Source organism: Dermacentor andersoni, chromosome 4 (genome assembly GCF_023375885.2).
Source record: "Dermacentor andersoni chromosome 4, qqDerAnde1_hic_scaffold, whole genome shotgun sequence".
NCBI lineage: Eukaryota > Metazoa > Arthropoda > Arachnida > Ixodida > Ixodidae > Dermacentor > Dermacentor andersoni.
The window spans coordinates 18,910,059-18,932,032 of NC_092817.1; the positions used below are offsets into that span (position 1 = coordinate 18,910,059).

Here is a 21,974-nt window from a genome sequence, read left to right on the forward strand (position 1 = left end):
AGATGACGATTATTGTTGTGTGGCAGATATACACCCCAAAGGGTGTATCTTTGTCTAAGAGTGTAGGTGGTCGAGAACCTGCAGTCCATACTAAGGAGTTGATGATGTGACGGAATCCCTTGGTGTCGTGTTGGAACACGGTTAAATAAATCGAAGCACGTCGACCACAAAATATTTTAAAAGGCTCTCGTTTCGCCCTGCACCCGAGCTGTAGGCCTCCGTGCTACTCTCTTAAAAAAGTTTGCATTCTTTGAGGCTTAACCTTTCCCACAACCATAATCGTAATCTCTCTTGCGCGCCTTTCCTTTCTGTAACGCTGCGTGCCCGGTACCCTTAGCATGCTTCCAGGACATGGACGACATGCGCGTCATCAGCATTCTGGACAGGAAAGTAGCGAGCGCAGGTTTTTCAAGAGACGAAATGCAAGGAGCATAGCGATTACCGTTGCGGGACAAGAGAAGCCGAAAGGGCGTAATCTTTTCTAAGAGTGTGCTGGCCAGCCATAGTAGTGCGCGACGCACTCTCGCCGAGCGGGCCCGGCGTAGGAAAGGACGTGTTCCATTCCCGCGCTGGCCTCGCGAACGCCGCCTGTCGCGCCGACTGCGCGTGGCGAAGACGAAGGAACAGGAATACCCAGGAATTAGGAACATTTCGTTCAGTCTGCTTTCTTCGACACCACGTGGCGTATCGACCTTAAGAAATTGAAGAAATTAAAGAATGTTAGTGCAATGCCCAAGAGCTGATAGTGTTTCAGGAATAATGCCGAAATTTTCCTGTTAGGTGACGTGTATGCCCACATACAACATGGTTATGCCAACATCAACGGGAAGTTAATGCTTCATCTCTGTGAGTCAAATAAATTTCTCCATTTCTGTGAGCAACGTAACTTCATGATGGTGAATACGAGGCCCAAATTGTATGGCCGGATCACATGGAAAGTCGGAAATAGGCAATCGACGAATGGTTGCGGTTTGCTGACAGAGGGAATTTATAACTTGAGAGAAATGGTCATAGACAAGCAAGAGTATAGCAACATGGGGAGTGACCGTAAACACATTATCTTGAAGATGGGAAATGTAGTTGGGAAAGAGAGGAAGGAGAGAAAGAATGGCCAGTCCGTATTTGAACGCTAAACAAATAACAAATATAGTCACAAAAGTCGAGAAAGAACTTGGCAAATGGCTAAGGAATGAATGCTAATATATTGAGCTTCTAAGTTTAATAACGAGAGAAATAAGGAAACAGAAGCAACACGTTTGTTGTAAAGGACAAAGGAAAGCGAAAAGCTGGTGGAATAGGGAAATACGGAAAGCGATAGGGTGAACGACAGAAAGCTTCACGAGAGTATAGGCAGGCAAAAAAACAAAAAAAAGAGAAAGCGCAGTTGCCGCAGGATCAAGTAGACAGAAAATGGTAAATATACCGGGAAAATCATCTGCGGCCCAAATACTGGTTCAAGCAATGATTAAAGGTGAAAGTGAACGTTGGGTGACAGAAATCCGTGAAAAACTGCCATACAAAATTTTAGCAAGGGAAGGATCTCGCCCTTAGCAGCCAGAATCCTAGGCCAGAGAAAGTTAAATAGAAAAATGCAAATAATTTGGACTCCGGCGCACGAAGCTGTCCCCGGCAACGAGGAGGCCCACGAGCTGGCTCGAGATCTCTACCGCCGAGCGATACGGTGCCCGTCGATGACCGATGGAGCGGAGAGCACATGCTAAAATATGGGGAGATCACGCAGCATTATAGATTGGCTCGTAGACTGGTATCCCCACCAGACTCAAAATTAAACACCAGACAATCAGTCGCGTGGAGACGACTGCAAACTTATACGTATCCGCACCCGCTTATGGCGAACCACATGTTCCCCGAGGCCAAGAGCGATAGGTGTAATCTTTGTGGGGCGAGAGGGACCCTCGACCACATATGGGAATGTCCGTACTCTCCCGGGAGAACGCGCAATTTAGGTAGTAGAGACACCTGGGAGACCCTGCTGCGCAGCTCGGACTCTGAGCTCCAGCTCCGGCTCGTCCAACTGGCTGAAGAGGCTGCTGGGACCCAAGACATCCCAGCCTGCATCTGAGGCGGCGGCACTCGTCCACTGAACTGCGTGTCCGGGGTGGGTAGATCACCTTATCCGTTGGAGAATAAAGTTTATTCTATGTATCTGCAAGAAAGTCGAATACTAGACAGTTGGCGACAAAATAGAAATAATTTATTTATAAAGGTGTGGTGGGAAAAGATAGGATTCATTAATATAGGCAGTCGACCATTGCATCGGCAATATACAGGATAGCAATGCAGACAACTAAAACTACAAACATGGAAGAACATAATCGCACATTGGGGTATGTTCAGAATGGCTTAAGAATTGTTTGGCGCCTGAAGTATAACTAATTTGTTCTTACTCAGAGTAATTAAAGATCCGGAGAAGAAAGGAGACTATTGTATCTGGCTTCTTGTGACATCGCCCAAGCGTGTGACAAGGTGAAGCGCACTATTTTGTGAGAAATTTTGAATGGAGATGGCTTAGGCAACGACTGTATGCAGCTCTTGAAGGCGATCTAATTAGAAAATGTCGTTTGCGTTCGATGCGAAGTGATGAGGAGCGGGGAGGAAGTTAATATCTCCAAAGGACAAAGACAAGGGTGATCCCCACTGTATCCCCACTGTTGCTTATGATGTACTCCCGGCGACAAAAGTTTACGGACCACAGGATCTCCGAAAACGTTCAATACCCGAGCAGCCTGCACCAGTAGCCAGAAAACTGTATAAGACAATGTTGTTAGCATATTCTAGCCGAGGCCCAAAATACCAGACTGCATTGTGAGGTTGCTGAGATATTCAGCTTGTTCTCAGGTCCCGTGCCCCGCAGTATTTTGTCGCCGGGTGTACTGGTAAGGATGGACAGGACGCTAGAAGGAATCAATATTGGGTTTAATTTATCATACAGACAAGCTGGCACGATAGTAGAGTAGCATTTCTCAGGTATGTTTTATGTGGACTACATTTTGTTGCTTGCTAACAGGCCAAGTGATATGCAACGTCTGGCTAGTATTTGTGGATAGGAAGGTGAGATGTTAGGATCGAAATTTAGTGTTCAAAATCTGGACAATGGTATTCAATGAAAATATTTACCCATACATTGGTGTATGGATAAACGAAGGCAGTAGATATATGGAAACACAGAGAAAATTGTAGTAGCAACGGGGAAGAAAAATTGTGTATGTTTGCTTTCTGCCTGATGTGTCTATATTGAAGCATTTACTGATTTCCTTTTATCCCGTTGCATATATATTCATAAATCAGATGTGTTTTATTTTTCTGTGTTTATATATTTTATTGAATTGCCCCTCCTGCTTGTACCTATTAAGGCCTGCAGTATCATGAATGAGAAGAAAAATTGGAGGACACTTAAGCTTCGCCTTCAAGAGTGAAACGCGACAGCGTTCCCGTCGACCCGCCAAGGGGTGTAAGACAATGCGCTACGGCGCAGCGATCGCTTACGAGGCGCCCCGCATCGGAATTTGCACCCGCCAATGACGCGGTGAGCGTCGAGCAACGCAGCGTTTGGCGCGGCAGCGAAACGTGCGCCTGAGCAAGCAGAACGAACCAAAGAACTCGGGTGTCTCGGAGGGGGAAACGATCTACGCCAGCCAAACGTCGTGATCGGCACGGGCAGAGAGATATATAGGTAGTGATCTAAAGAAAGGAAGGACGCTTGATTCTGCAACCCGTGAGAGAGCACGGCGAAGCGTCGCCAGGGGAGAGGGAGTCGGCGCCGCGACGCGCCTCACACCGGTCCCCGCACAGCCCCAATGCGCGCTTGGCGCGCCACCTTTCGGGGCAGCGCCGTACATTGAGAGGAGGGGGTCTTCTGTGTTTGCCGCAAGATGGCTCTGCGTGTGCGGAAAGCGCAGAAGAAATGTAGCGGAAACCTACTTCGCTACTCGTGTAAGTGCAACTTCTGTAAGTTACATGCTCATAATTACGGATATACACCGCAGTATAACTTTCTACGGCATGTTTTTAAGACAACACCGCATTCACTAGAGGCGCTTTTGTACCGGTTTGAAGCATCGAACTCGTGTCTGAGTGGTAGCGTCTCCGCCTCACACTCCGGAGACCCTGGTTCGATTCCCACGCAGGCCATGTTGAAAGTTGTTTTTATTTATGAATTTCCTGCCGGGATTTTTCGCTTACGGCCAACGCCGCGGACGCCGACACCAACGCCGACGACACCGGCTTTTCTGCGACACGAGCTCCTTAACGCTATCGCGTTGAAATGCAGCCATTATGAAACAGAGAGCGCTATAGGGATACGATAGGTACGAGGTGCTCTTTGATATGTGGAAAGTAGTAATGGCTACAGGACTTGCACTTCGAAGTACAGTTTGTTTGAATTCGGAGGTACGATCAGGGCGCGATAGTAACCAAAAGGTCAGCGAGACGCTTCTTATCGGTGGCTCACGGGGAGACTACAAATCAAGTCGTACATGGTGATATGAGCAGGACCGGCTTTGAAGTGAGAGAAGCTCAAAGTAATATTGATTTCGAAGAACGACTGAGGAACATGAAAGAAAGTAAATGGGTTGCGAGAGTGTTCGTGTATTTGTACAGAGTGGATGAAAAGGCTAGTAAGCTTACCAGCAAGTGTGCGACCGGTATAGTAAGCGACATGGTAACAAAGAACGTCAAACACAAAGTCAGAGAGACGGAGACAATCTCCTGGGTGGCGACAGTTGAAAAGAAACCTGCTATGAGTGCCTACCTGGGAATTAAAAATGAAATCGGGAAAGAAACAATTTACGACAACTCAAAGGGATGTATGTATGTATGTTGTATGTATGTGTGGCTGGATGGATGGATGGATACAACTTTATTGCACGTCCGGCAATGTTTAGCGCGACCCGGGCTCAGGTCTCCCACGGGGGAACGTCAAGGCCCTGCCTCAACGCCGCCTCACAGGCTTGCTGCACTGCCCACGCCTGGATTCCGAGGTCTAAGCTGCGCAGAGCGGTGGCCCACCTCGGCGACAGGGTCTCCGCAGAAATTTCCATCCGTCCTATAACTACATTTACTCCCACAGCATATGTTTGAGTGTTGCTGGTCCTTCCTGGCACAATTTGCACGTGTCTTCCTGATGCTTATCTGGGAAGATACGTTTCAGATGGAATGCGTTAGGGAAAGTGTTCGTCTGGAGCTGTCTCCAGGCGACGGCCTGTTTTCTGTTCAATTTGGGACTCGGTGGTGTGTATACCCTTCTGGCGTTTAGATATGCACTGGTTATGTCATTGTAACTAGTGAGCCTGTCCCGTTCTGCGCGAGGAGTGTTCGCTATCGTTCGAGAGGCGTTGCCCTGTTCGGAGCAGCGGGTCATGTCTCGCGCCATCCGGTGCGCCGTCTCGTTTAGTTTCGGGAGCGCGTCCCCTTCCGTGATGACATTGCGCGGGGAACCACATGATCCACGAGCGAAACTCTTTACTTTAGAAGCGAGATTAGAATGCCTTAGAACATATGGTTATATAGCGAGGTACACCAAGGAAGAAGAAGCATGTATGAGCTGCGGCAGGGAAGCGATAGAACCCGTTATATACCCCGCAAACGGTTTAGGCTCTGCAGGCCTCCTTGAAGCTCTTAGGTTTAGGAGGGGTAATGTAAACATGTCCGCAGTGGAGATTAGTGAAAAAGCCATTGCAGATTTGCCGGCAGAAAACTACGGTGACCGTACTTTTCTGGGAAGTTGGAACTTTTTTCCTGAGAATGTTCTGCATGTTTAAAAAAACGATAGGCAGGACATTAGGCATAATATGAAAATAAGCTTGGTAGCGCAACCCGCTGCCCGTTCACAAAGGGGAAGCTCATAGCATCCAACCACCCATCCATTCCAAATTGCCATTATACGTATGCCACGTTGCACAACTAAAGAACACGCCATAACAAAGTAGCTGAGGTTCAACGTGGCTTGAACGTAGTCATACGAGCGAAAGCTTTGTTAACCATGGTTAGGCACGGTTTTGCTTTGAATGTTTCATTCCACATCAAAGGCTTGTCTCGGTCATACCTGGGTTTCTTCTCCAGTCGAGCTTCTCGCTATTCATCTGTCTGTGTCGCATATTTAGCACGCTTCAGTGCTTCTGCCGGGCGAGCTATACCGGCAGGGTGCTCAGACTCGGCCTGTCGCCTGCGGCGAAGAGTTGACGCGCTCGCACCGGCGCGTGCTTCTTCCATGGCAAGACTGAGCCCGACTTAGCGACCAAGCCAGGGAGGTGAATCTCTGCATGGATGCCATTGGCTGTTTTCGAGCAGACACTCTTTCGACAGTAGCGCCAAGGTCCTCTTCAGTTACGGCCCTAACCGCAGGGCGACGCAGAAGCAAAATGGCGGCGCACACGATTGTTTACGTTGTCATGGCAACAGGAACAGCAGCCGCGCGGCGCCTCCTCTCTCAAACGTTTTTCTTTTCATTGTTTTTATCATGCCAACCCGCTCCGCTCCCTTTCTCCCTTTTCCCCCATGCCACGCGCGCCGCTTACTTTTGTTTTGTTTTTACCTGTACATGGCGCGTTCTTTTTTTATCGCGCTTGCTTGCTACGGCGCACCTCGCGCCAGCTCGCAAGCAATGCGCGCATTGGCATTGCTTGCGAACTGGCGCGTGGTGCGCCGTGGGCTATGCGTTGGCACGCACGCAGTCTTGGCCATACTTATACCAGCATGTGCCGGGACATAATAAAATTCCACTTCCAACACAACAGATCTTTGGTCTCAGTTTATTGACTTCGTTTCCGAAAACAGATTTTTCTTATAACGGGGTGAGACACACGCTCAAAAAATGAGCAAAAGTTAAAGGTGCAGGACATATACAAGCGTACTAAACACAAAAGTTCACAGACGGTGAAATAACAAAAAAGCGCTAGAAAACGCGAAGGCAGTTTCATGTACACACACATAAAAAAAGATTTTTATATAACGCCCTCAAGATAGAAATGTGGGCGAGCTTCTGATATGTGCACTAAGATATTGCACAAAACTGGATGACATGTATGACATAGTCATGACAACTATAGAAAGGGAAAGCTCACTGGCAATGGCAAAAACAATGACACGCAAAATACGTAAAATATAGAATAAAATGCTAACATTTTTTGATTGACAGCCATACAAAAAAAGAGCTTACTTATAAACCTGCACAAAAGCATATGAAATGCGTGACGTGTTCATTACTACTGAACAAATTGAAAAAACCCGCCGTGGTTGCTCAGTGGCTATGGTGTTGGGCTGCTGAGCACGAGGTCGCGGGATCGAATCCCGGCCACGGCGGCCGCATTTCGATGGGGGCGAAATGCGAAAACACCCGTGTACTTAGATTTAGGCGCACGTTAAAGAACCCCAGGTGGTCGAAATTTCCGGAGTCCTCCACTACGGCGTGCCTCATAATCAGAAAGTGGTTTTGGCACGTAAAACCCCATAATTTAATTTTTTTTTTAACAAATTGAAAAAGACATGGCAGAACAAAAATAACATTTTACTAAAAACTGAAATACACATTATCACATTTTGCACTTGGCCACAACTTGATGAGTAACGGTGGCAAGGTGAACAGAAGGTAGTCGGCTTATGCAGCAGCACATCGAAAACATTCGCAAAAAGGCCTATTCCTCAATCAAAGACCAGGTAAAATAAGCCAACAACACGACTTTCATTTCGACCCGAATGCAATGCTCAGCAACAAAATTACGTCACTTAAGGCACTAAGTCGCATCTACTGGGTACTCATTCGTATAATAAACACAAACTGCGAAAATCTGCACGTAGGACACTTGCAATGGTCATACTTTCCAGAAGAAAAAGCGTATCATGCCTACACATGAAGGTTGTTCGCGCGGTTTTCCCATCGGCGATTACTGAGATAGTACACAGACACGAACAGTAATTTTTCAGCTGTTAGTACGTTTGTAGAATGTGACACACAGAAAAAGCAATGAGGGCAGTATGGAAAGCTGGGCAAGTTACTGAAGTTGCAGAATGAGCCTTGGCACAGAAAAACACAAGTCATAGACCAGGTGATAATGAGGAGGAACATCTATTTGTCAGCTTTGTCTACCGGCAAGATGCTAGTGTAGCACAATCAAGGCGCAACGACGTCCGGAAGCTCATGGAGCACACACCTGGACAGGGCTGTGTTCGTGTACATGCGCCTTCTGATGTTCTTGGGTCTGCACGCTCACCTGTTGTCGTTAGGCACCCGGAACAACCTTGCAGGGCTTGTTTTTGAGGTATTTGTGCACCACTGCACGACGCACGAGCGGTACACTCTTAGGCAAAGTTACACCCTTTGGCTTGCCCCTTCTGCCACACAACAATAATCGTTATCTGCCTTGATGCGTTTCCTTTCTTTAACGCTGCGAGCCCGGAACTTTTCAGTAACGAACGGCACGCGCGTTATCAGAAGGGGCACTCCAAAGGGTGTAAACTGTTCTACGGTGATAACGCGCGTGCCGTTCGTTACTGGAAGTTACCGGGCTCGCAGCGTTAAAGAAAGGAAACGCATCAAGGCAGATAACGATTATTGTTGTGTGGCAGAAGGGGCAAGTCAAAGGGTGTAACTTTGCCTAAGAGTGTACGAGTCGTGAAACGGGTGAAACATCGCGGAGAACAAGCGCACAGCTACCGAGGACCACGAAACTGACGAAACTGCCCACGCCGCTCAACGCACAGCAGCGCACGTTTCGCGATAACAGCAGATAACGAAACATGAAACATCATGCAGCGGGCTAAGCAGGCGCCGGGCCGGTGGGGCCGCACGGCGCGCGCGCGGAGACAGTCGATGGTGAGGGAGCAACGAGGGAGGGCGGGGGGAGGGCTCGGCTAGCTGAATCGGCGCGCGTGCGCGCGACGATCTACGAGGCCATGCAAGGGAAACGGATTTTCGGGTTCGCCCTCTTCATATATGGCGCCAATTACCTCTGCCACCTAAACCGGGGAGTTAACCCCCGCTGACCAAGCCATCCAAGCGCCGGCGAAGCAGCACCTGAACATCGCCCCCGAGGGCTCCGTGGTCACTGCGCATGCGTTAGCTGAGCGAAGGTGAGAAAGAAGAACAATATTGCTTTAGTGACGTGACGTCGCAATGTTGTTCTTTTTTTTCCTTTTTTTTTTTGAAATAACTACTCTCGAACTCGGACGGCATGACTTGAGTCTCGTTCGCGTGCGCACCGTACGCACGATCTTAGGGCTCACCTCTTGTTTTTTGCGCATGTTTAGAAGATTAAGATTGCGGACACTGCGGTGGGCCTGGGCTTGATGACATTTGTTGCCCAGCTGCCCGTGCTACCTTGTATAGGTGTTCTGTGGGGCTACCGCGACGCACTTGGAGCAAAGGTGAGTGTCGTGGGATTACCCGTTCTCTTGCTGACATTTGTAAAAACCTGTTGCGCATTCGAGCTGTGGTAGATGTGATCTCGAAATTCGAAGGAACACGAAACAGTGGTCGCAGGTGTAGCAGTGATCGCAGGATAATTGCTTCGTTCGTGCCTTCAACAATTACTACTGCAGTTCCTACGCGTTCCACCGATGTAGAAAGCACGGTGGCAGCTTCCACGCGCCAGCAATGCATGCGCTAAACTAGTGTGTATGTCGTCCTGTGGTATTTATCTTGTGCGTAGGTCTTCTTTTGTTTCTCCATCTCTATAGCATGATTACGCTATGCGCTTCTTATTTACCCATGCAACACATGGCTGCATTTAATCACCTTTATCACTGCTTGCACTGATCGCGGTGGGGGCGTCAGAGGCTTTCATTCGTTGCAGTGAGATAACGAAAGCGTGTTTCCCTTACTTAAAGTTTCCTAGCAGCTCTTGTGTGAACCGTGGAGTTAAATCGTACAATGGGTACTTTGTGAGCGAGCTGGTCAATGAACCACTTTACTGTTGCTGCCGCTTTTAAAGGCACTTCCAAAATTAAGCATATATATATTAGTGTATGAATCGGCTCACCAAGCCTTTTATACACTTCCGTTGCTGTCGTTCATAGAGTTTCGCAAGTGTGATCGACATTGTAAGAATAGCAAGAAGGCAGATGACACAAATACTGTGTCTGCTTTAATTGATCTCTGTGCATGAGGAAGATTTGCTTCTAATTGCGGCAGTAACGTTGTGAATTGTCCTCGGCCCAGATTGTTGGCTGTGTGCAAATTTGTCTAATTCGCTTCTCCACAAATTTAGGGTATGGAGATGCTTAACCATTTATTTGTTTACTATTTAAATGTTCTAAGTGGCCACAAGGTATTACACACATTTAACATTGCAGTCGCAAAAGACATAGAAGAAGAAGAATCCTGAAAATTTGCTTCCAGATATCTTCAGTTTCAGTTGATATCAGTTTACTTTTCTTCAAGTAAATATGCATGCTCACACAAGTGTACACAAGTATACACAAGTCTTGCGACAATAATTTGTAAAAGAATTATATTGTGAGCTGCCAGTGATTGGGTTGTCAGCTCTAGCCTATTTTTTTATACAGCTACTCTTGCTTTGTTGTCTGTTGCCATCACGTGCTCGTTATGAACAAGAAAACTGAGCCCTGTGATTCTCCTGATTTTTCTCGCTCATAAAACACCAGTGTGTCGACTTTTGCAGCCTTGATGCCTCATGGCAGAAAACGAGGGTTTGTTGGCCAGTTGCCTGCTTTAAAGATCATGTGCTATGTAATGTGAATGTTTTAAATGATATTTAACATCTGCCATCATGACTGTGAGTGCTGCTTCCTAGCCCTCCTGGGACTATGTTTACTACGCATGTGCAGCTATCCAGGAAAATTGACATTGGGACATTACTTGGTAGAGCATCGCAAGCGCAAGGCAGAAAATGTGAGTTCAGCTCCATTGTCTCTTATTGCAAAGAATTATGCAGATATATCATCCGCGTTTCTTCGTACATCTGGCTAGGTGTCCTCAATAATAATTAGTGCCGTGCCTGATGGCGGGTCTTGAATCTTGTAGTTAGAGTCCGCATACAAAGCTCCGAGTTGAAAAGTACAACCAGCACACCCACCAAATGTGAGCCCCCTCCTTCAGCGATGCCGAATCCTACCCCTCCCCCACCTAACGTGCCATTGCCAGAGTTTTGTCACCCGTACCATTCGAGGTTTCTTTTGACTTGACTCGACTTTTTCACATACATTTTATTGTGGCTGATAGCTTACTGCATCGTTGTTGGCGGGGACGTGCAGGGATTTTAATTCATACTTTGCTTTATTTCTGCAAATCCTGACAATATTAGACAAGCGCATTAGAAGGACCAGCGATGGCTGCCTCATCCGTATTTTTTCAGCTCACTATTGCTTTAAATTTCCGCTGTAAGCACCATGCACATACGCAATATAATTAAATACATACACAGGAAAAAGTGTATTATATTTTTTAAGAGAAGGTGGTAGACAATCAACAATTATTTCTAAAGGTATGGATAGCTTATGCCTAGAGAATGAATATATTGCTGTATGTTCACCTCGCTTCAAAATTCTTTGCGTGCTTTTTAGACCCTGAAAAAAACATGTACACTTTAGTGACCCCTTCTGCATAGTATTTCACCAACGGCGTCCGAAGTGCACGTGAATCATATGTGTCTCAGTATCGCTTCTCCTTCCAGTAAGCAAAGCTAACAACTCATTAATATAATCACTTCTACTAATTTAGAACATTTATTATGGATCGAAACATCGTAACTTGCAATGCTGAGGTCATAAATATATACAGCATGTCCCAATTAACTATCATGCACCAAAATTAAAAAAGCAATGCGCTACTCGAAGAAAACCTAGTGCATATTGTTTACAGTATAGTGGACAAGCTGCCAGTATTTTTTTCGTTACTGAGGTATATTTAGGTCATTGTAATTAATTATCTAACTCGACATGCACTATCATAATTATCAAACTGTCAATGAGGTATTTGTAGGCACAGCCAATGGTCATCTAACTGCGATATTTTCAGCGACGTACTAATTGCGTACTAATTTTTTCGGACTGATGAATAAACCCTGAGAAATATGGCGAATACCACGTGACTTCGCTTCCACCCGCGTCATTAAAACAGCGCCGTCTAGCAGACTCCTTCTGAGTTAGTCAGAACGAAATGAAGGATATGACAAAAATTACCGCCCAAGCACTCCGCACAGATGGTTAAGCACCGAAGCTGAAACGTGTGGCCCCGGTGTTTATCACTGGGTTAATCCCGATGGTTCATTAAACGACGGCTTGGTAGGCTGCCGGATCCTCAGCACGCAGCTGCTTCTTGCGCTCGGTTGCACGAGCATGTTCTTGTACCCGGGTTGCAACATCGCGACAGTGTAGACGAGCTCATTCCCGGTTCTGCTCGCGGCATCGCTGATCGAAAGCTGCCTGCACCTCAGGAGTACGTATGACGCGCGGGCTACCCATTTCGGAGCCGGACAGAAACTGCTGCTGCGCGCCCGCTTGGCTGCGACGAAGAGCAACGACGTCACCACTGGCGCAGCAAATCCGCGCCTCTCTTTCGCTTTTTTTTTCCGTGCATTCACATGGGGTTGTGCCGGAGGAGGTTTCGGGGTACATGCGACAGACGTACGGATGCCCGAATCGGCTAGCCATATACAGCTTCGCAGTAAAACATCTTTATTGGATAGTGCTTTATCTGCCACGCCTCCACCGAAGTAACACGTCCCGCCTGGTATTAGAGACAATCTGCTATAGCTGCTGTCAATTAGCATAGATAAAGTGCACGGATGGTCCTTTTTTTTTTTCACAAACCCTATCGCCACAAAAGCAAATTGAAAACATCAGTACAAATGTTTGAAGGTGCGTTTTGTTTCGTCCCAGTCATCATGTCTTTCTCTGATGAGCAGAAGGCAAAATGAACCTTGCCTTGGGAGCTGCAAATGACAACAAAAGGGATTCTGCAAATATATATCAGTCATGGAAGTGTGGAGGTAGACTAAACGCATGGACTATGATCAGAAAGGATGACAACCTGAGACAAACCGACAGCTTCAAGAAACAGAGGCGTAGGACTCCATCTTTGAGTCCTAGCCTACGCAGGGGTGTTCTAGCATTTATGGCCTAAAACTCTCATGCTAGCGTGCGGGACGTGGCTGCCCAGGTACCAATTGCCAAGTCATCAGTATGGAGGATTCTAAACAACGACCTTTCACCCGTACCACCTTAACCAGCACAGATGCTTGGAAGATAGGGACCTGTAGAATTGTCTAGATTGTCTCGCTAAAGCCGGTGATGCACCGAACTTTTCGAGTAACATGGTGTGCACAGATGAAGCCAATTTTTGCAGAAACAGCCAGGCAAATTTGCATAATGCACACTATAACAGTGACTCCAATCGACACTGGGTAAAGCGCACTCGGCACCAGTACCAGTGGTCGTTCAGTGTATGGTTCAGAATTTGTCATTCCTATAATCGTTCCCATCTTCGATCACACACTGATTGGACAGCGCTACGTGAACGAAGTCCTTGCAGGAGTGGTGGATGAGTTTCTCAGCGAAGTCCCGCTGTCACGTCTTCCACTTCGGTGGTATCAGCAAGATGGAGCACCAGCACAGAGCAGCAGTCGAGCACGAAACTGGCTGGATGCTACTTTTCTTGCGGAATAGATTGGAAGGCACGGTCCTGTAAATTGGCCGGATAGGTCAACTTACCTCTCTGCACTCAATTTATTTCTTTGGGGTTATGTGAAACGTCGTGCTTACATGATCGAGAAGGACGTCAAGTTAGCTCAAGGCAAGGATGACATTCACGAGGGTTGGAATGTGGGCTTGTTGATAACGCATCTTGAATATGTTTACGGCAGCGCGAATAGAAGACACGACAAAAGAAGACACGCAGGGACACACCCAGTGATAACTTCTAATGATGTTTATTATCGAACACCAGGACTTACTCATACACTCAGCCAACATGAGAGACAGCCTGTGGCTGTGACTCTTGTGAAATACCATCTAGGCAGCAGCTGGTGTTCAACAGCGCTTACCAATTCATAGGTAATAAGGGCTCACTACAACCTCATGCATAGTTTTTCGTTTTGTTTTTTGTGCAGGCGTCTCGATTGCTAATTCGGCTCATTTAGAAGCGTTTTTTACTTTCTTGAACGCATCGGTTTTGCATTTTCTCAACATGTGGGTCGCTTCGCGGTCTGTTTATTTCGCTTTTATTTTTTGCCATGAACTTGCTATTGCAGCACGTATACACTTTCATGAAAATTTAAACGGTAACTTTAATTTGGTTTTGGTCCGAAGTAAGCTTTTGGCGCGGAATATAGCTGCGCGCGCACTCTTTCGACGCGGTGCGAGCACAGCCAGGATTTTGAAACATTCTATGCCTATTACATTGCTTTTCTCGTTTCTTGCTTGGTCAGAGCGGCGCTGCGGCTACGTTACCAAGGGCTTTTATTATCAATGTGATCAGGCGGGCTGTAGAGGCGGATAATAAGTGTTACGTAGAAATGAGAGGAAGGAATAGCTGAGAGACCTCGAAAACTGCTGTTGGTGCTTCTTCTGTACCATGTCAAGGCGATGCGCTGTCTTCGAATTTGCGACAAGCAGAGCAGTTGTTTTCAATCCGCTTATTTGAGGGTGCTGCTTTGTGATGCGGGTGGGAGCGCAGTCACGTGGCATTTCTCATAGTTCGTGAGGTTTGTTTGCCAGTCGCAAAAAATTGCACGCAATTAGTCCGTCGCTGAAAACGCAGCAGTTAGATGTCATTTGGGGGTGCCGGGGGGTGGCTACAAATGCCTCATTGACACTTCAATAATTAGAACAGTACTTATCGAGTTAGATAATTAATTGCAGTTGTCCAAATAAATTTTAGGAACGACAGCATTACTGGCGGCTACTCCACCGTGCTGAAAATGATATGCACTAGGTTTTCTTCGAGTAAAACAACTGCTCTTTCTTTAAGTCTTGGTACATGATAGTTGGGGCACCCTGTATAGTTCACTCAGCAACCTAAATGAGGCCAAGCCGGATTCACTCGAAACCAGAATGAACAGCAGACATGCGCAGGAGCGCTTATATACTCGGACTCACAGAAAAAAAAGAACAGAAAGAGGCTGCAGTATCGCCGGAACGGCGAAGCAGTATTAGTGATAGCGAAGTATACGATAATTACACGATAGAAGATTACACCAGCGAGAGACGCCAGATTCTTGGTGGTGGAACAGAACTCAGGCTGCGAAATTGAACTATCTCCTACTATGAGCTCTTGTAAATTCTCATGTAACGCTGTCACTTCGGTGAACAATTCTCCGAGGTCACACAAAGTGTCAAGTGCAAGAAATTTATATATATATATATATATATATGGGGTTCGGAAAGCTGGTTGAGCCCAAGCCCCCCCCCCCCCCCCCCCCCCCCCGGAAAGATGAAAACTTCCCACCTACGCCTGAAACTAGATGAAAGAACCAAATAGGCATGTATGAGTAGGAATAACTCTTCCTGGTGACCAAACTGACTCAATGCTAAACTTGAGGTCCTTGCCTCAAGGAAATTGCTTTTGAGAGTGTCAGGCTCTTTTGGTAATTTCATGACTGTCTATCAGACCTGATTCAAGAAAGGAGCTGAGAGATGGAATAGCACACTGTGGTATAAAGTTTGTAAACAGGGATAAGGTGCCTCAGAAAGGCTGGCCAACGTTTCGATAGGAGGACCTATCTTCGTCAAAGGCGGCCTCGTCATCCTCGGCATGTTAGTTTTAAAGGGATAGTGTAGTGACGTCACGTGCGGGTGTTGTCTCTGGCGGCTGGTTTTAAAGGGAGAGACTTCAGAGGTAGCGAGCGCTGTCGTCCGACGTCCGTGAGCTTCGTTCCCAAGACGAGGGGACAAGAGCGGGAGAGTGGGAACGCGGGGAGAAAAGAAAAGAAAGAAATGCAGAAAAGAACCAGGGCGACACCAAGACAAATAAAATAGAGAGAGAAAGAACAAGAAAGAGAAAAAAATTTAAGACGGGTGCCTGGGAGCGGGTTGAGGAGGCGAGAGGTTATGAAGCATTCAGGGGTGTCGTTGGCGGCAAGTTCTTGTGGCATTAGAGGACCCGGTCAGGCGATCAGTGCGCGGGTAACACAAAAGAAAAAAAAACATGAGTTGAAAGAGTGACTGGAGTAGCATAGCAGCAATACGTCGAGTAATTTTGAAACGCTGTCTAAACACAATGCACAACACTCTACTGAAGTCTACTTGTCTCTCCTTGAATTAGTTCTAACACATAACTACTTCGAAATTGAGGAGAGTTACTACCTAAAGATACATGGTACAAGCATGGGTACGTCTTTTGCACCAACCTACGCGAACATATTTATGGGGATTTTAGAAACAGATTTCCTATCGCACTGCACTGACAAGCCCCACACATACCTACGATACATAGACGACATATGAATAAAGGGAAAAATCAGACATCCACTCGTTCGTAGCAATTGCTACAAAGGAAACCCATACAGGTTCCTCGAAAGGATAGCCTCATAGTTGAAGAAAAATTCGTCCTGGCCCGGGACTGGTCCGGGTCCTGGTCCTTGCGGGTTTCCGCAGAACTACTACGTCAAACACTTGCCTTTGCTTCGTGTTGTCGACAAATTCGACTTCGCCCTGCCATCTGCTAGCCGCCTGGTTAGCTCAGATGGTAGAGAGGCTGCCCAGGAAATGCGGTGGTCCCGGGTTCGAGTCCCGGACCAGGACGAATTTTTCTTCAACTGTGAGGCTATCCTTTCGAGGAACCTGTATGGGTTTCCCTTGTAGCAATTGCTACGAACCGGTGGATGTCTGATTTTCCCTTTATTCATTAATTCTCTCCACCTTTCGTGTTTCCGCAGAACTACTACGTCAAACACTTGCCTTTGCTTCGTGTTGTAGACAAATTCGACTTCGCCCTGCCATCTGCTAGCCGCCTGGTTAGCTGTATGAAAACGCCGCTGTTGTTGCAAAGCTCTTTACTGTTATACACGTCAACCATGTGGCAAAGCCACGGTAGTTGCAATGTGCTGCATCACAAAGCATTTCAGGTGTGTGAGAAAGCACGCTTGCTAAATATTACGTGCTAGAGTTGGGCATTTTTAATGCAAAGAATTCTTTCCTCATACCAAGCGCTTTACAGTAGGCAATTTTGTGTCATGCCTCATTTCTGTATTCTGCATTGAAAACAAAGATATGTTTGACAGTGAGCCCAGACCTGTCTCCCAGCATAACAACCCGACGCTCTAACCATTTGGCCACTGCCGTGCACATACTTCTCACTCGCCGATGCGTAGGTGGGTGTATAGGATAGTGGCGCATGTATTACGGTGCATAATATGTGTTGGAGCATGTGTGCATACAGAAGTTGCTTGTAAAAGTGAGAGCATGTCAGTCTCTCCGATTCTTCCTTTGTTGTAGGACTTTGAGGTGCTTTGTTAGACTATACCACCTTCGGGATTCGCTCACATTTCCAAGTCCCCTCACTGTAGCAGCTAGCACATGGACACTGTGCACCATTGTACTACCTCTAGGCTGTAATGATTCTTCAGTGGAGAACAAAATGAAATGCAGATCCAACAAACACGTTAGAATCTATGTAAAGTGGTTAATCAGAATCTATGAAACATGCATATCTAATGCATTGTTGCAATCCAGATGATGGAAAGTGTGTTTGCTTTGGCAAGCTGTATCAGACATTGCAAGAATTTTATGTAGGGAGGCCATCTCACCGCTTTTAGCCGTTGTCTGGGCAGTGAGGATGAAGGTGATACGTGCTTAATGAGTGAAGAACATTGACAAGAGGTGTATGCACAGAGACGTATGACACTTATCTTAATAATATATGTAAAGCTTGTATACTCCTCGTGTCGCAGTGACACATACCCATTCTAGGAGATGGGCCAAGAAAGTTGCCGAGTTGAATACCACATAAGCCAGGATTTTAACTCGGCAAAACAGCAGCCATTACAAAGTAGATGGGAAGATGCAAAGAAACCTTCATATGGTTAGACGAACAATCCTGCGTCCTGAAAGCCCGTCGAAAGATTCGTGAGCACAACGACGACCACTCTCGGGGGGAAGGAAGGGTCGAGCGGTGGCCCACAGTGCGCGTTCGTCGTCTTCTTCGGGGCGCCCGCGTGCATCATCCAGAGGAAACACGCAATATGCATATATCAATATTACGACCATGTCTTTGCCTTCGTGTGTCATACTTGGAATCACTTGCCATACACAAACACATTGGTCAAAACTGCAATGTTTGGCAGAACCTGAAGCAATGTTACATAGCCATTTACAGTCAAAATGCTTTCTGTGACATAAATACCCACAGTGTTTGGGATCTACACCCCTATATTTTTTTTTATTTCTCAGGCATTTGGTGGTAGAGGCCAGTCTATTAGACAGAAATCCTGCGACACTGCAGCAATGTTAAGAATGTAGCATGAGGTACTCTCTTTGGTTGTCAGTTGAAGATAGAAATTATATTAATAGTTAAAATATAGTAGCCAGTATTGAAACTACCAAATGCCCTGCAAGGCTGAGCTACATTATGAGAACACGGAAGAGCAGATACACACGGTACCCGTTTCAGCTGGCATTCTGTGTAACTTTACCAACAAGCTTAGCTGTATGCTGAAGTAAGGTATGTTGTTGGGCTAGTCAGTTCGTAGCTTTAGCAAAATTTTAAACTGCGCGAGGAACACAGTCGTGAACAGTAACATTGACGCTCACACAAAGTGCTGACCTCCAAGTAGATTCATTTCGTGAAGGGAGGGAACTTATAAGGTTCTTCAAAATAGCAAAACAAGGAGCAATCGCAATGGAATCGTGCACGAGGCAGCGATGAAAAATAGCAGGGCCAGCGCAGAAGACTCTCCTGCGTATTACCAGCGCAGGAGAGTCCCAATGTGCCCATCTAAGAATTCTACTTCTTTCCTTGATAGGAAACTTCTTTCCTTGATTCCTTCTTTCCTTGACTACGTCTTTCCTTGATTCCTTCTTTCCTTTTTGTTATTTGGAATGCCTTGATGACTACTCTTCCAGATTTTTATTTTTCCTTCAAAAGGAATTTCGTCTGCTCCAGATAAGGCGAGCAGCTTTTGCTGTCGCAGCTCTTACACTGCAAGGGGAGAATTTAAAGGAAAGAAATAAAATTTTTAGATGGGCACATTAGGACTCTCCCGCACTCTTAATGCGAACATGGCCTTGCTATTTTTTGTCACTGCCTCGTGCACTGTTTTTTTGCGATTGCTCCTAGTTTTGCTATTATGAAGTACCTCATAAATTCCCCTGCTTTCACAAAATAAAACCAGATGGAAGTCTGCGCTTTGTGCGTGTATCAATGTTTCAGTTCACGTCCAGTCTTCCTCGCGCAGTTTAAAATTTTGATGAACCAGCCGTATAGTTTGTGTATACGATTAGTAAATAACATTAGGATGACTGCAGCACAGTAGTGGTCTAGTGGCATAGTGTCGATCTTGTATAGAGGAGGTACTAAGTGAAATACCTGGAAATGCCATAAATTGCACAATCAACCCTTTGGTTTCCCCCAGCTGCAGAACACTTTACCACTGTAGCGGTCAGACATGCTGTAGATTGGAGAGTGCCAGGAATTGCGAGATCGAGATAAGCTACCACTGCAAGTGTATTGGGCCAGGCGATAACTCAAATGCGTCCAACTATTTCGATATTTCACTGTATCAACCTTTGTAGAATGAAGAACTTTTCAAGAGTCAATTTGTTATACTCAAAAGTAACCTATTACTAAGTACTGACCAGTTTCCTTTGTTTTGCAAGCCAAACATATTTCATGTATTTGACATTGCTTACTAACACTTACTTATCTAGCTCTTCGATAGAAGCATATGCATTCATATATGTTTTCAAACAAAACTATTGCGTGGAGCCATATTTCTGGTAATGCAATGCAGGGTAAATGCTATGCTGCATGACTCTTTGGTCACTACTCCCTAGAACTTAACAATATTACGAAACAGTCTTGCAACATAGCACTTGCGTTGCATTACCACAAACATGGCTCCACACACTAGTTTTGTTTGAAAACATATGAATGCAGATGCCTGTTGTATGGGAGAGCAGTAAGAGTTAGTAAGCAACGTCAAATACATACACTTTGTTTGGCCTGCAAAACAAAAGAAACTGGTCACTAGTTAGTAATAGTTTTCTTTTGAGTGTAACAACTCGACTATTGAAAGGTTCCTCATTCTACGAAGGTTTAGATAGTGAAATATCGTAATAAAAAATCTTAATGTTTGCCTGTTCTTTATCTGGTTCCTGGCGAGCTCATGGAAATTTAGGTCAACAGGTACCTTTTTCTTGTCATTTTAAGATACTAGACGTTTCTCTGTGAAGTTCTCTTTGAAACCCTAGCAGCTAGCATGATACAAGCATGTGAATTGAGAGCAAGTGTGCATGATACAGAATAGTTATTTCCGCCTGCCCTCTTTGTTTTATGACTAGATCCTTTTCAAAAGGGTAGCAATGAAAAGATCCGCAGCTTCCTGCTCACAGGCAAGTAGGCAGTGGCTGTCTTGGTGATGGTGAAGATATCTCTATTTTTGTGAGACAATGTGAGCTACTGTCTTTGCAAAAATTTCGCAAATTCGGCTCACTTTTAAGCACCCAACCTTTTATGTCTAAAAAATAACATAAATAAACGTCCAGTATTCTTTTTTACCTTTTAATGAGCTTATCATATAAGTCAGTGCTAACATACAGGTGAGGTTACAGAAAGCAATAGTAATTGACAGTAAAGACTGCTTGGATTGTGAAAAACATGTGAACCAGATCATTTCATTTTTGGCAACGACATTTTTGGGCATAGGGGGCTAAGCATCGGGTGATGTAGCAACACTGCCATGACTGAATAAGGTGGATGACTGCGTCTGCAACAGAACATCTGTGGATGTTGCGTGAATCACTTTTTCCATGCTTTTCACTACCTGAGCAAGAATACAAGCAGTGATGCATCATAGGTGCTTTCCAGGTGCTTCATCATGTGCTTTCTACAGTCGACTTCCGTTAATTCTACCCTCACAAGCCCGATGAAATTGACCTAATTGTCCGATGCAAATACATGCCAAAACACCGTTGACTCATTTGGCAGTATGTGCTTGATAAAAATGCCTCTAAAACGACCGCATACCAACTTTATATTTCTCCAAAGTATGAAACTAAAGTAGAAATGACCTAAAACTTCGAACCAAAGTATAAACCTAATCATTAGCCGATTTTAAAGTCAGCTTCGCCATACTACAGCCACAATATGCGGTAAAGCATATGAATGCAGCAAACACGGTTTTAGTTTCACATTCGATTGCACAGCTTAGGCAAGTTTCGGCTCAATTTCCTTCGAAAACAAAAGATGCCCGTTGTATTCAGGTAAATGCCACAATCGGACATTGTCAGCTACCGTTATTGCTGGAAAATCTTCTTCGGGTGGGTAAAAAATAGGCGTTTCAGACAGGAGATGGCGTTTAACGCCTTCACTGTCCCCTGTTATGATTGGGGGTTCAATCCCTTCGCTCGTGATCCGTTGTCAAGAGTGGAGTCGGGCATGAATTAAAAGGTAGCTGGCCCATGCCGTTGTCCAACTTATCCACGCTGAGGACGTTGATAAAGGGAAGGACTGCTTCTCATCGAGAACGAGGAATATGGGTTTATTTACAGTATTTATATCAGTCTAACATGACTGCTTGAGAAAGTGTCCCAAGCAGCCGCACAACAGCGGTTTTTAAACACTCGATCCTCCCCCGAAACCCAGGTGACGGAAACGGCCGTCCAAGTACCGTAGGCGAGTTGACCAGGCACCGTAGGGGAGACGAAGCACCGTAGGCGAGACGACGAGGCACCGTAGGCGAGTTGACGAGGCACCGTAGGGGAGATGAGGCACCGTAGGGGAGACGACCCGGCACTGTAGGGGCATTTATTCCCCGAGCTGCAGCGCGCCCGCCGGCTGCCCA

The 21,974-nt window shown here is 46.0% G+C and overlaps 1 protein-coding gene across 1 annotated transcript in view; it reads left to right on the plus strand.

Annotated features, from left to right (window-relative positions):
* Positions 1–8,854: 8,854 nt before the first annotated feature.
* LOC126535828 (glutamine synthetase-like) overlaps positions 8,855–21,974 on the plus strand; it is a 75,858-nt gene continuing 62,738 nt past the window's right edge. The window contains exons 1-2 of the mRNA XM_055073454.2: positions 8,855–9,381; positions 10,804–10,867. Coding sequence (XP_054929429.1) covers positions 9,304–9,381; positions 10,804–10,867 — 142 coding nt within the window. The 5' untranslated portion in view covers positions 8,855–9,303. The remainder of the gene's footprint in view (positions 9,382–10,803; positions 10,868–21,974) is intronic.